This window comes from Pecten maximus, chromosome 16 (genome assembly GCF_902652985.1).
Source record: "Pecten maximus chromosome 16, xPecMax1.1, whole genome shotgun sequence".
Classification (NCBI taxonomy): domain Eukaryota; kingdom Metazoa; phylum Mollusca; class Bivalvia; order Pectinida; family Pectinidae; genus Pecten; species Pecten maximus.
In genome coordinates this window covers 4,288,345-4,303,144 of record NC_047030.1, presented here as the reverse complement: position 1 = coordinate 4,303,144, position 14,800 = coordinate 4,288,345, and the positions used below count along the sequence as shown (strand labels likewise).

The following is a 14,800-nucleotide window of genomic DNA, read 5'->3' as shown; positions in this document are numbered from 1 at the left end:
AAAACGGTTATAGGGTTTTTAAGGGGTTTAGCAATCCAATATAAAGGAAGAAGTTCTACATCCTAATCAGTTTGAAGGATAACGATATTGACGTATTATTATCTAACAGTTGATCTATTAAAAATTAGATAATGTGTATGTAGATTTTCCTTTGTTATCAATGAAGTCTATATTATTTTCAAACCAGGAAAGCAGGAAAAGTAACTACCCGTTCTCTAGATTTGGTACAAAATCGATAACTGCAAAATCATCACATTTCATAGGAATCTCTGGGTACTTTGTAATCAAAGGAATAGGTCTGCATAACTGTAAGAACACACAGGGGAACTTGTAAAGAGATTGAGGTGGTGTGATAGCATTCACAGTTTTATAACATACTCATCATGATAGCATATGTTCCTTTGTTTGCAAAGTATGTTTTTTAAATGTCGTGTAGCTGGATCATTTGTACGGATAAACTTTATTGCTTCTTTCGATACAATTCCGAATTACATTCAGCAATACCACAGCCAGGAATCAAAGCAGTCTTCCAAACTTCCTTTGTCCCTCATGATTTATATCTGTCAACCTTGCCCTATCCACTCCGATCGGACAACTTCCAACTTTTCCGCAAGGTTCATCTTCTCCGAATTCCCAATGTGATCCTTTAAAGGCAGATCAAACACAGTTTTTGCTTTCAGTTTGTTTGTTTGTTTGTTTGTTTGTTTGTTTTTTTTTTCTGTTACGAATGCATGCACTCGAGCTGAACATTTAGCACTGATAATCTAGACGTCTCATTATCGTTCTGACCGAGTGTGACATTCTGTCAAAAGCTCTCTCAGGAGATCTACGTAAACGCATCTTTATGCGGTAAACGCACTCATTCGAGCGCATTACATTTTAAGAGATTTGCGCAGTCATTAAGTGGCGCATCAACATTATTTGCTGTAGAAATAATGTAAAGAAAGTGTAAAGAGGGCCATCACAATTACGAGAATGCTTCCAGCGCCAAAAGCGTCAAAGTGAGAATACCGCTATCGTAACATTTATACTTTATTTTAAGAGGTCCTCTCGTGACTTTTAAGATGAAATAACCATTTGTCAGCTCATAGTGGTATATGACCTATGTATTCGTTCTGTCCTGCATGACCTTGTGTCATTAATATTCCTTTAATGAACTCCTGAAGGAAAGTATTACAGAATGTAAGGAAAGTTCCTTAACTAGCTTTTTTTTCTTAACTCCAATATTGCATTCATATTTGAAAATTAAGTTACAGAGTTTCTTTAAGTTAAGGAACATTCATCAAACTGTGGTCAAGTAACTTACAATTTCAAGATTACGGTAAACATTTTAAAAATTCATTATTCAAAAGCAGAATAAAGAATATGCTGCCAAAGTTACAAATTGTATATAAACGCTGCCGATTAAGCTCTGTATAAAAAAGAGGTAAAACAATTAACATTACATGATTTTTATTTTCTGATAATAAAATAGTGAGGATTGGTACTACGGTAGTTCATCAGCCATAGTAAGATGCATCAGTCCTGAAAAGACAAAATGTCAGATATCAAATTGAGAACACAGTATGGTATGACATCTTTATTTTTACGGAATATCCAAACCATTTGGTGTCGTTTTAAAGGTTATCTATATATTATTCAAATTCATCAAATGGAATGAATCATGGGACTAATATACTCTTTCATCACACTGGGAGTAAGACAGGGGGATCTCAACATGATATGAAGAATTCTGAAGTTGCAAAACACGAGGCTTGCCGAGTGTTTGGTAGCTTAAGAATCTTACCCTGAGGTTTGAGATCCCATGGTCTCAATCTCAAGGGGGTGAATGATCATTTTTGCTTTACCTGTTATCCCTCGTAAGTATCTTATACTGCCGTTACATCAATGCAAGACAATGTTGACGTGACGTGATTGAATTGTCGACGTGACGTTCTTGTATTATTGTTGTGACGTCATTTTATTGTTACTGCGACATCATACAATTGTTGAGAACGTGCGAAGAGCACTTATAGCTTGTCTAAATCCTATGGTGAGATTAGAAAACTGGAAAAATTGTGAATATCCATATATAACAGTATGCCCTTTCTAGTATTGGCTATAGTATTCTACAGAAGTCAAAATGCGAACCTGCTACGGCGGACTGAAAGCCGGCATTGTAATCGCATGCGACTTCATTGTTGATGTAGTTGCCACGGCTATCGGTATAGGAGTCGCTACCATCGGGACCCCCAACGAGGGCTCCATATAAGGTGTGTGGGTTTGGTCCTTTATGTTGTTGGGCTTCCCATGAACAAGGTGTTGGCATCATCGGACAAGAGCTAAATCATAGAAGCAGTTACGCATATTTGATTGAATATCTGTTTGAGAAATGCCAAAAAGTGTCTTCATTATAATACTTGTTGTTGATAAGAAGACTAGACAAAATATCTTACGATAAAGCATTTAACAAAAACAATTGTCACGTGATTACATGACTATCAAAAGACGCGAACTTCTGATGAATCCGAATCTTTAAAAAGTGTTCCCTTCAAACAATGCGAGAATGCTACACACACAGATATGTTAGAAAAGAAATGCTTTTCAGAAAGAACTTGGCTTATCGTCGCATTTGGTTTGGTTGGGAATGTGAGCAGGATAATGTTGACTTACCTCCCTCTGTGGAGTGGTCGGATAGGTGGACAGTATAACATTGCCTTACCTCATTCTATGGTGTGGCTGGGTAGGTGGACAGTATGCTATTGACTCACCTCTCTCTGTTATGCGGTCGGGTAGGTGGACAGCATAACTTTTACGTACCTCCCTCTGTGATGTAGTTGGTTTGATGGACAGTAAAATGTTGACTTACCTCCCTCTGTGATGTGGTTGGGTAGGTGGACAGTATAATGTTGACTTACCTCTCTCTGTAATGTGGTTGGGTAGGTGGACAGTATAACTTTGACTCACCTCCCTCTGTGATGTAGTTGGGTGGATGGACAGTATAATATTGATTCACCTCTCTCTATGGTGTGGTTGGGTAAGTGGAAAGTATAACTTTGACTCACCTCCCTCTGTAGAGTGGTCGGATAGGTGGACAGTATAACGTTGACTTACCTCCCTCTGTGGTGTGGTTGGGTAGGTGGGTTGACTCCAAAGCCAACAACAAAACTCCTTCCGGTATCGCCGAGGGCGTAGTGGATCTGAGACTTTGCCCATGCGCGGTATTCGTTAGTACGGATTCCGTTGTCGGCCGCTAATAAAGCCATGAACGCCATGTTTGCTTTGAAGGATAAAAAGTTATTTTATAAACCATACATACGAGATCATGTAGACCTTTCAAACCTTGTGATAACCCATCAATAAAAAAGTATTTACAGTTAATCTATATAAAATACGATTATTTTTCTAGGCAGCAATGTGCCTAGTTTATATTTATTTGTATCATAGAAGTTCAACAATTGTTGAAAGGAAAAGAGAATATTATATAATGATTTCTTTTAAAACTAAATGAGACACGAAGTAGCAATGATGTTTTGATTCAACGTGTTCGTTACCTTTCGGACAATAATTTGGTTTCATACTCACAAGCGTATCTGAGAGAACCCCACTGGGAGCGAAAGGCGAGACCCTTGGGGCTGTAAGGCAGAGATCCGCCGGGCAACCAAGCGGTAAACGTCGCCTCAATGTTGTCTTTGTATTTTTGTTCTCCAGTGATGTTATACATTAGAATCTAGGAATAACACATAGCAGTGTTACTACTTTTTATAATGGTTGAACTTAAACGTGTACTAATGATATGGCCTACTGCAAAAACTAACGATAACAAGATTTACATGTATCTTGCTAATTAAATGAAATAGACTCGTATCATAAATCTGAGTAGACGTTGATTATACAGCAAGGTCATATCAAGGTATCCTTCTGTACACAACCGATGTACCTTAAGTATGATTTAGTTTTTTTACAGCCAGGGTCATTTAAGGACGTGCCAGATTTTGGACGTGAAGGAAAGCCGGAGTACCCGGAGAAAAACCACCGGTCTACGGTCAGTTCCTGGCAACTGCCCCACGTAGGTTTCGAACTCGCAACCCACAGGTGGAGGGCTAGTGATTAAGTGTCGGGACACCTTAACCAATCGGCCACCGCGGCCCCCTTTTCCATTTAGTATGATATCCGCCGTCCTTTTATTAACCTGGGTATATAATTATAGTTTGTTAACACATCGGGAAGGAATTATTAACACAGAGCTATAATGATATTTTAATACGTAAAATACCTGACAGCCAGCGCCCTTGTCGTCCCATGACTGGCCCCAGTCTGGCCCTGCCTCAGACGGGTAGTAGGTCTTAGCGTCGGTAAGGTACGAACTCTTGTTTGTTGCCATGTAAAGCCACAATGCTCCCCAGCAAAGCTCGTCTTCATAAGCCGATGACCTTTGAACAAGCAGTCATAAAAAATGTGACCATCAGTCATACAAGTGGTATTATCTTCTTGTTAATTGCTTCGAAATGAAACATTAATTGTTATATCAGTGAAAATATAAGTTAATGACGTCATTTGAATTTACCCCGTCATTTACCGTAAACGGTTAATGTATGGTATACATCTAACTGTGAGGAAAACGAGTCATATATAGTTCGAATGGGGAAACTGAAGATGTTTTCATAAGGAGAGGGCGCAAAGCGAAATGTGCTTCCATAAGGAAAAGACAGTCTTAAAAAACATGGAAAGGAGATACCATAAGACGAGTAAATATGGTACCACAATAACTTGTAAATGTGGTACCACAATAACTAATAAATATGGTAAAGCAATAAATAATAAATGTGGTACCAGGAAATTCCATGTGAAACCTCAACCCCAAAAAATGTTAGGCTACATGGGAGAGAACAATTAGTGTCACTAAAATGAGAAAATTTTTGCCAAATGGGCACACGTGATTCAGTCCATATAGACATGCAAATGAAATAACACACCAGACAGTCTGTCACGTGATTTTAGGAAAGGCAACCTTGAGAGTTTTACCTGTAATAGGCGGCGGCCTCATTGACACTGTTACTGTATATACCTTTGTACGTCACAGCAAACTTGTAAATCTCTTCGGCATTACTCAGTAGCTGAGCAGCGAACGTTGGATCTGTGTGCAGAGGTCAAATGAAGCATTTACAACAGTTTATATTATCTACCTATATTGCTGAGATAGTCCTTGCGTGCAAGATGAGCAGCCAGTTGGGAAATAACTCACAGATATCAACTGACAGTTCTGAAGTATGCATTTATTTAGGAAGAATAATTTACCTATAGAACAATCACTATTGTTAAATTACCTTTATCTTTAAAAACAAGGTAGCCGGCAGCCATTGCAGCAGCATACTCGCCAGCAACGTCACTTCCGGGTTTAGTGGCGTCAACCTTGAATGCCGGTCTGACCATTTTCATGTCTTCCGGTCTGCCCCAGAACCCATGATCCTGCCCCCCATCTCCTACCTGTTTTCAGGAGGATGGAATAACAGAACACAGGAAGAAATGTGATGCTTCGTTAATTTAACTTAATTATCTGACATCTTTAAAATTGTCTTCTCAACGAAGCAATTGTTCTTTCAAAATGTAAATGGCAAGAATAACGTAATACTCGATAATATGACGCGCCTTATTTCCTTAAATAGTAAGCAAGAACAGGATTATGAAGCTAACGTTTTAGTTGAACTCATATAATTTATTTTGTACAATATGACAAATCAACAACTCCTACGGTCCATGAAGTATCAATTACCTCTGTCCCTACCGACGATTTCGTTGTAATAGTGTAGAAACAATTGTAAATGAATAACACTTGGAACAATTTATCTTTTCAAATCATGCCTTCTGGACAATATTCGACGCTTTAGAGTATCCTAATCAGGGCAATGGGAATTGTCATTTTAAAGTATTATGTGAGCGGGTGGTGTGCCACGCTACCGTGTTCAGGTGTGGTATTTCAGTGTGATGACACTATAAACGGAAAAACCCTATCGTTCGTTGTTCATCAATATTAAACTTACGGTAAGTGATTGTCATATCTGTTATATACAAGAAAACTTACCTGGATGTATAATTCATTAGGGGCAGTATGAGCTTTGACCAGCCATTCGAGGGGCCAGCGGATACAGTCATACATATACTCTGTCTGACCGGCGGCTTCGTAGGCATCGGCATACTGTAGAAATCCCCAGGCTAAGATTGTAACACTGGCCGACATAGGAAGGCCGAATTTTACATGGTCGCCAGCTGTGGACAGTCATGTTTTTCACAATTATCGACCTTATATACACTGTCCTCCAAAAGTCCTGTTACACTTGGAACGTTAAAAGCGAATGGCTAGCCGACAAAATTTGAGGAAAAAGTATTGTAATGTCCGTAAGATAGTCCATTTGTAAGTGACGATTGCAAATTATTGAAAAACACCTCACTTCTTTGAAGTTGCAGGGAGAGGGAATGGATGGTCCTATTTTCCATAATGTTCAAAAACAAATAAAAATATTGGGTTTTTTTTACTGACACAAATATTGTTTCACTGATTAACAGTAAAAAAAATGTAAGAATTGCATTTTTGAAATTTATATTAAACAAAGAGGGAAATTTCCAGAATGTTGCCTTTTGAGGATTTCTATTGTAACAAAACATATGCACTGTTGAAAAATAAACATTTGAAATCATGAACAAAAATATCCTAAGAAGTTATGATTCTAACAAATTGTAATAAATACTTCGAGATTAATTTCGCTGTATTTTACGTAATAATTGTAACAGGACTTTTGGAGGGCAGTGAATATATCGACAAATTGGTGTACACGTAACTCCATGAGTTAAGAATCATGAAAAAATCCAACCAGACAGTATTGAGTCTGTATAACGGTTTGTCATTTTGGCGACCTTTATAGACAGATTACCTTTTATTTAAGGATTAACATCAATTATTTTTTCTGTTATACAGTCATAACAGAAAAAACTGGAGTGTACTCTAAATAAACCGCGAAGCGGTTTATGAAGAGAGTACACTCCAGTTTTTTTATGTTATGACTGTATAACAGAAAAAATAATTAATGTTAATTCTTATAATTTAATTTCGTCTTATACACACCAAGATATTTCACTTTCTTTGGCGAACTCTTTTCTGTGATAAATTATTACGCAACGTCATCAGCCAATCAAAAATGACGTTACATTTCGCAACGTCAAAAATTTTGTTATGGAGGTATAACAAAATTATTTCAGCCAATGAAAATGCGCGTTTCATACAAAATTAAATTATAATATATATAGCAAATATGACGTCACAGTACACATACCGTCATACCAGCCTCCCGTGAGGTCCTCCCCGTTAAGTCCGTGATCGCTCAATGCCGAGTCACCTCTCCATGGTATCCGGTTGGTGGTAGGCAGTTTGCCGGACCTCTGAGCCTCGTAAAAAAGTATAGACTTTTCAAGAACTTCAGCATAGTTGTATTTAGAGCCTGGAACTGCAAAATAGAAATATTCAAGTTATATACATATTTCACTTTTTTTCTTTAATAAAATGATTTTTTGCATGGCTATTGAGTGTCAATATCATCATCATAAATATATTCGGTACCATAGTGCATTTATTATGAAATTCATATTCATTTAAACCTCCTTAGGCCGAATATCAATATAAATTTTCTATTATTTGTATAAACTGTAAAGAGGGTATCAGTGGAGATATCTTAAAGCGTAGGTTGTTATAAAGTGTTTGCATTGATCTTCTTAATGCCCAATCATCCATGCCCTGTATTGATTCTTCATCCGGTTGATTGTAAGGATTACAATCCATATCGACATACGACATTGTTCTATATTTCATATGTTCAGTGCATGAATGTAAATACATACAAGTTTTTTTTTAAATAAAGAGACATACCAGTGGGAGCTGGGGGTACAGTCTGACCGTCATGCGCCATATTAACAAGAGTTCCCTTTCCGGTTGGCGGGGCACTTCCGGAATAGGCAGCCTGCACGGTGATTGTCAAGGTTTGACCGACGTGCTGGATCCCCGTGTGGGGTTTACTGACCAGTATGTATTCTGTGTTATCATTGGCTGTCTTAATTATATCTCCCATCCATTCCTGTCAGGACAGATATATAAATTATAAACTAGTGGAAAACAGTTCCTGTTAGGACATATATATATAAACTAGTGGAAAACAGTTCGTGTTAGGACAAATATATATATACTAGTGGAAAACAGTTCGTGTGCATCAGGGAAACGTTATATAATCGACAATTCTTAATATATTAGGTGGAAATTTTGTATGTTGGTTTATTCATTTCATTACAACAAAATCACTATGGAATTTGAAATTGATTTGAATAACAATTCATTTTCACAGGGGTTCAATTCCATATGGGGTCTAAACCGAGTTCGCAGTGTCAATATGGAGTGTGTCCATCAATGCAAGCTTGGCAACGACGTCTCATGGAACGTGCCGAATATTGTTCCACACTCTGATCAAGTCTTGGCCGAATTGATTTAACGTCAATGGCCAATTAGGCAGTTGACGTAGACGACGTTCTATCTCGTCCCACACATGCTCGATTGGTGCCAAATCTTGCGAAACGGCCGGCCATGGAAGAACATGTTCTGTTGGTTTAAGTAGTCGGTAACAACACGTGCAGCATGCGGACGGGAATTTTTTTTACTGTAACGTCACTCGACGTTGTTGGGCACGCATGAAGGGCATGTTGTGTAATGATTACATTTCTGTATTTAATTCCATTCAAATTACCTTGGATTAACAAAAGAGGGGTTATGTTATGGGCAGTGATCCCTCCCCGAACCATGACACTGCCATCACCAAAAGAACGTCATCCTATGTAACGGGCATCTCGGAATATGTCTCCCCCACGACGATACACTCTGCTACGGCCGTCATTCCTATCTAAGTGTACTCTTGACTCATCCGTGAATAAAATACCCGTCGATTGGCGTTGGGTGTATCGAATATACCTACGACACCACGCTAATCGTGCTTGGCGATGACGCTGAAGCGATACAGGACGTATGGTGGGGCGTCGCGGCCGGATTCCGTGTTCTCTCAGCAGGTTACGGACGAGTCGGGGTGGATTTTTCTTAGTCCATGAAAATTTATAGACGTTAAACTGGCCATATGGAAACGATTTTTAAGATGTTTTAACCGAATGTGATAGTCCTGTTGACATGGCGTTGCACGGGGACGTCGTGAACGCGTCCTATCCCGAGTTGTGCTATATTGCCGATAACGTCTTGCCAAAGACTAATGGTATTCTTATGCACATTGTGCGGCGTCATGTTTCCTGCCTTAAATATGCCAATTACCCGCAAACGCTCATTTCCTGTCAATCGTGGTATTAACGTTCGATAGTTTCTGAGAAAATTAAATTTTAGGGTTTTTTTCTGGTAGTATACAAATAACACAGTGAATGGTTTCTTCCGAAATATACAACGGATATTGACCTGCATGTGAAGCGGAATAAATTAGAAAATAAATTTGATTTCATCACAAATAGTTTAAGGCACTGAAATCAATCCTTATCTCTGCATGATGCAACTTTAAGTTGCACCCTACAATCAACATGCAGTGAGATCTATCAGGTCTGGGTCTGTAGAGTTTCCAATGCCCGCTGACCAGAAGACATCGGGGAAGTGTACCCCTGATCCTGGAAGGTCCAGGGTATAGTTAGTTCTCTTTTATTACACTCTATGTGAGACCCAGCATATATATTTTCTCTACTTTCAAGCCTGGCCATCTGAAGACAATACTTACATTCCAGATTAACAATGGGTTTGTTTCACTCATTTTTGTTGTACAGAGAAACGTCGAATTGAGTGACAAAAGTTGATCAAGTCAGATACGAGTGTAATGACTCAGTTTACTTACTGTCATTCCTGTTACCGGCTCATCAAAGTGTAGAATGGCCTCCCATCCTGCTACCTCCTCTGGAACAGTGAAGACAAATTTTCCCTCGAACCTTCCTCCCCAATCATTGACGCCAGTCATTGGTACCTCTAGAGACTCATTTCCCGCCACCAGGAGGCTCACCAATAATACAAGGAACTGAGCAGTCGCCATTTTGTGCTTTTTAAAACAATATTGTTGTATATTTATTAAATTTAAATGTTTTAACAGCACATTTGCATATACGTTAGTCACATTGTGGTAAAGAGGAAAACATTCAGTATTTCTTTCTATAAAGGCATAGAAGTATGTATGTTGAAGAAAAAACAGCGAAGTATTGTATTTTTTTTAAAGAAAATTACATGTAATGCGATAAGTACTGTGGAATAGTTTGGTTTTTTTTATCGCAAAACTACCCTGTGCCTCAGAAACCCTTGATTGGATTGTTTTTTCAATTTCTTAACGTAACGTTCTTACGTCACCTAATGGAGGTCAACCACAACCATATTAGGTATCACCTATATGATGAACAGAACACATACATTTGTTTCCATCTGTGAGCTAATGTCACCAACTATAAAAACAATAGACTTGGCATGCATGATAACAGACAAACGATGAGATTTAGAGAGAGCGTACTATTGTTATCCAGGTAACTAGTAAATACAAGATTTTGTAATTTACTTTTAGACAATAAAATCTGTTATAATTGAATACCGCTACTGCCTTTGAATAATACATTTCTAGTACTTGTATCAATTTTATGAAATATTTTTGAATAGAATGACATCAATTAAGCTGTGAAAACGATATAAATAACATCACGACTGGTTTGGTCTTGTGAAATCGTAATACAAAACACAATGCTCCAATCATCACAATGATGTATATGTATAAATAAGCTTTTGATAGGAAACTGTATTAAATACCATGACAACAACAGATATGCCATTTTCTAAACGGTTTAACGCCATTAAAAATACCAAATCAAGACAGAAGATTACAGACAAATGACATAAACAGGTAATACTTCGTCATGAATTGTATGTAACGTGAAGTGAGATCGTTTGTGGAAATATATGATTTAATTTTGTATGAAACACGCATTTTCTTTGGCTGAAATAATTTTGTTATACCTCCATAACAAAATTTTTGACGTTGCGAAATGTAACGTCATTTTTGATTGGCTGATGACGTTGCGTAATAATTTATCACAGAAAAGAGTTCGCCAAAGAAAGTGAAATATCTTGATGTGTATAAGACGAAATTAAATTATAAGAATTAACATTACTTATTTTTTTTGTTATACAGTCATAACATAAAAAACTGGAGTGTACTCTCTTCATAAACCGCTTCGCGGTTTATTTAGAGTACACTCCAGTTTTTTCTGTTATGACTGTATAACAGAAAAAATAATTAATGTTAATCCTTAAATAACACATTGATCACATAACAGATCATTTGGATACGTTGAAATCTGTACATGGTAAATATATATAAAACAATGCATTAACAAAAACCACTAATTTAAATCGAAAGGTATGGACTTCAATTAATCTACATCACTAAATAAATATTTGCAGCTTCAAAATATGAATTTCAAAATATTACTTCGATTCTAAATTAAAACTTAAAACTCAGCACTGCTGTATCTGTTATCTTATAGATAGTAATGATATATGGATTACCTCCACAAGTCCTTTCCTTTAGACAACTGCAAATATGAAAACTGGGAAACTCGATGGTTTCGTCTCCTTATCAGGAAAAGTCAGTATATAGGTCGCCCAGTTTAGTCACTAACGCCAACTAGTGGAATAGGTGAGGACGAGCATGGACGGTATAAAGATAACAATCAAAACCTAACAATATATAGAAGGACTGGCATGCTGTAAAGATATAAACTTTCATGTTATCTTAATTATTTTGGTTCCCACAACAGAAACAAGACTTACGTACGAATGTTTCTGAGAATCTATTTAAAATGTCTGACCAGAAACTGAATGTAAACTTTAGGTAAATATTTCGTTATTAGTCCTTTCCTCCACGTATGCAACTGATCAACTTTAAACTTTTACTGCTTTGATATTTATTTTGATAATATCCACATGATTGAACATAAAATACTTCAATATTTATTTTCTTCAATAATCTCCTACAGTTGGATGTATACATGATAAATACACAGGCATTTTAAGATACCAGTAACATTTCTTTGTAGTTGGTGAACGTACAAACGTAAATAGTACATGCGTCATTGAATGTTAATTTTGAATCCATGTTTGAACTTTTATAAGTAACTGACATGTTAGCCTGGGCCATTAGCCGTTAAACCCTAAATATATTTATCATGGAATCAAAACGCCGAGTTATGTCAAATTCTGTATAGATACATCAAGTTACGATGCTGTGTTGCTGTAGCACCTAGTGCAACAAGGGCGTTAACGATTCAAACTATGAATTAGTCGCTAACGTCATATATTCACAGATTAAATGGCTTTCTGTCACAAGTACACATACAAATACAACCATTAATTCCCCCTGAAATGCGACATGCCTGTTCATGAAACCAAATGACACATTGCAAAGAGGTTTTATACCCGATTCAAAAGTTATATTTCCACCTGTGGTTGTCGTGACTGTTTAAACGGTTATACGTATTAGTAAACTTTCATTTTATGTCTGATTGATGAAAGAAAACTTATTATTGTCTAAATAAAGACAGCAGCTCCTCTGTGTGTTAATTAAGCATTGAACTGTTACCAAATGGTGGTATACAGTCGATATGAATACAATTTGGGTGACCGATAAATAGAATGTCGCCCGTTAGGGCTACATGAAATATTTATCTGTCACCCAAATTGTATTCATATCGACTGAATACTACCATTTGGTAACAGTTCAATGCTTATATTTACATTCATAATTTTTTTTAATTAATGTACCTTAAGACGCGTTTGAGTTTGCCGCTTCCCCTATCTCTGACGTCATCATGTTCAAATACCGGAACAGCCGAAACTTCCAGAAGGATTAATATAGTCCCTCATGTCGTTATTAATAGCAAACACATACAATGGTTTTGCACAAATTTGGGTTTATTTTCTATTTTATATACGTTTGTAGATATCGTCAAGTTATTCACAATTGCATAATTTCTGATCGTTTAAAATCCAAGCCGTTTTTCGGCGCAATGCTATACGGTAAATATTTAGAAGTGATGCGGCTTTGAACGGGTATTGCACAGGACAGACTCGATTCTTCGGAAATACTTCAGTTTCTATCGACTGGATTTACGTTATTTTCAGAAGAATATCAGTTCTTAAATTCTACCTGAAAGTCGTCTTGACAGTAGGTGAAAACGATTCGAAAGATGTTTCGTTCGGAACAGATTCAAGTCTAACCAGTCGCATCTTAGGCTTAGCAGACGATTTTCAACTTCACAGGGGCTCGATATTGTAAGGTAGGCCTTTAACATCAGTGAATAACCACAAAACTAAAATCCAATATACATACACAACCGGAAACTATGTCGATGCTCCCGATTTTTCACAAGATCTTTTTTTTAATTTTTTTTCTTAATAAATACTGGACATTTAATGTTGTCGTGTCTTACATTTCTGAAAATTCGGAAACGAGCCCCTGTGAGTGTGACGACATTGACAATTTGATAATTCCTATATCAAGAACGGCGCTTATAGTTATTTTGTGTTGACTACATTTTGTTTTTATTATAAAGTATTACTCTCATAACTTGTGAAGTTGCTTTATTTTTTGTGTTGTGGATTATAAATGCTAGCATTCGAAATCTCTCCAGGCCGAAAGTAACTGGCGGCCATTGTTTTGATCAGCAACACCCGGGGCTGTATCCCTACTCTGACCGAATCACTGTAAATTGTAGTATACAGTCTCATGAATACAATTTGGTTTACTAACGACATATAGGTAAATACAACACAGAATGTAAATATTATACCAATGTCTATCATTGTACTTTTATACCATGTATTGCTATTGTAACGTCGATGTCTGCCAGGATACGATAGTCACTAGTTAGATTAATTGCATGTATTAAATCATCGTATTACATCTATAAAACCACCACTTTAAGGATAGTTTGCTTCTTTTATTTAACATGTTCCTCATACTCTTTACGAGTTTTGTACACTATTTTATGACATGAATGGAGTTTGATACTGTTGTAAGAACTATATACATATAAAATATATGGTCATGCAGTAATAACGACAGTACAGACAGGTAAATTGTCGAATTTTCGAGAAAATCGGCTCCTTTATCAAGACAAAGGTGAACCAACAAATAATATCGCTATGTCTATGTTAAAGTAACAACAAATAATATCGCTATGTTTATGTTAAAGTAACAACAAATAATATCGTTATGTTTATCTTAAAGTAACAACAAATAATATCGTTATGTCTATGTTAAAGTAACAACAAATAATATCGTTGTGTTTATGTTAAAGTAAAAACAAATAACATCGTTATGTTTATGTTAAAGTAAAAACAAATAACATCGTTATGTTTATGTTAAAGTAAAAACAAACAATATCGTTATGTTTATGTTAAAGTAACAATAAATAATATCGTTATGTTTATGTTAAAGTAACAACAAATAATATCGTTATGTTTATGTTAAAGTAACAACAAATAATATCGTTATGTTTATGTTTAAGTAACAACGCCAGTTATAACAGTGTGATGACAGTGCCTGCTATGTAGCAAATGTTTGTTTATTAAAATCAGTCAAAACTACAATATCGGGTTGTTTTTAGAATAGATAAATCCCCATATTCCTTACTAATAATGGCAACATTTAACGTAAATTGAATAAATATCAAATATGAAATGCATTTTTTATAGAAAAGCATATTA

General features: G+C 36.5%; 1 protein-coding gene across 1 annotated transcript; it reads right to left on the bottom strand.

Moving 5' to 3' along the window:
* Positions 1-1,435: 1,435 nt before the first annotated feature.
* LOC117345247 (endoglucanase G-like) lies at positions 1,436-11,702 on the bottom strand. Its single transcript, XM_033908283.1, has 12 exons — positions 11,600-11,702; positions 9,894-10,091; positions 7,898-8,102; positions 7,308-7,478; positions 6,062-6,246; positions 5,307-5,466; positions 5,005-5,116; positions 4,256-4,412; positions 3,565-3,709; positions 3,094-3,259; positions 2,131-2,321; positions 1,436-1,524 (listed from the first exon to the last, which is right to left on the bottom strand). The coding sequence occupies exons 2-12, from the start codon at positions 10,083-10,085 to the stop codon at positions 1,487-1,489; spliced, it is 1,722 nt and encodes a 573-aa protein (XP_033764174.1). The 5' UTR covers positions 10,086-10,091; positions 11,600-11,702; the 3' UTR covers positions 1,436-1,486.
* Between the last annotated feature and the right edge of the window lie 3,098 nt (positions 11,703-14,800).

Excerpts from the sequence above, each read along its gene's own strand:
- LOC117345247 (XM_033908283.1), bottom strand. The coding sequence starts at position 10,085 with ATGGCGACTGCTCAGTTCCTTGTATTATTGGTGAGCCTCCTGGTGGCG. Across the intron at positions 6,247-7,307 it reads CACGGGAGGCTGGTATGACG|CTGGCGACCATGTAAAATTC; the intron begins GTATGTGTACTG and ends GACTGTCCACAG. Across the intron at positions 3,710-4,255 it reads ACAAGGGCGCTGGCTGTCAG|ATTCTAATGTATAACATCAC; the intron begins GTATTTTACGTA and ends TGTTATTCCTAG.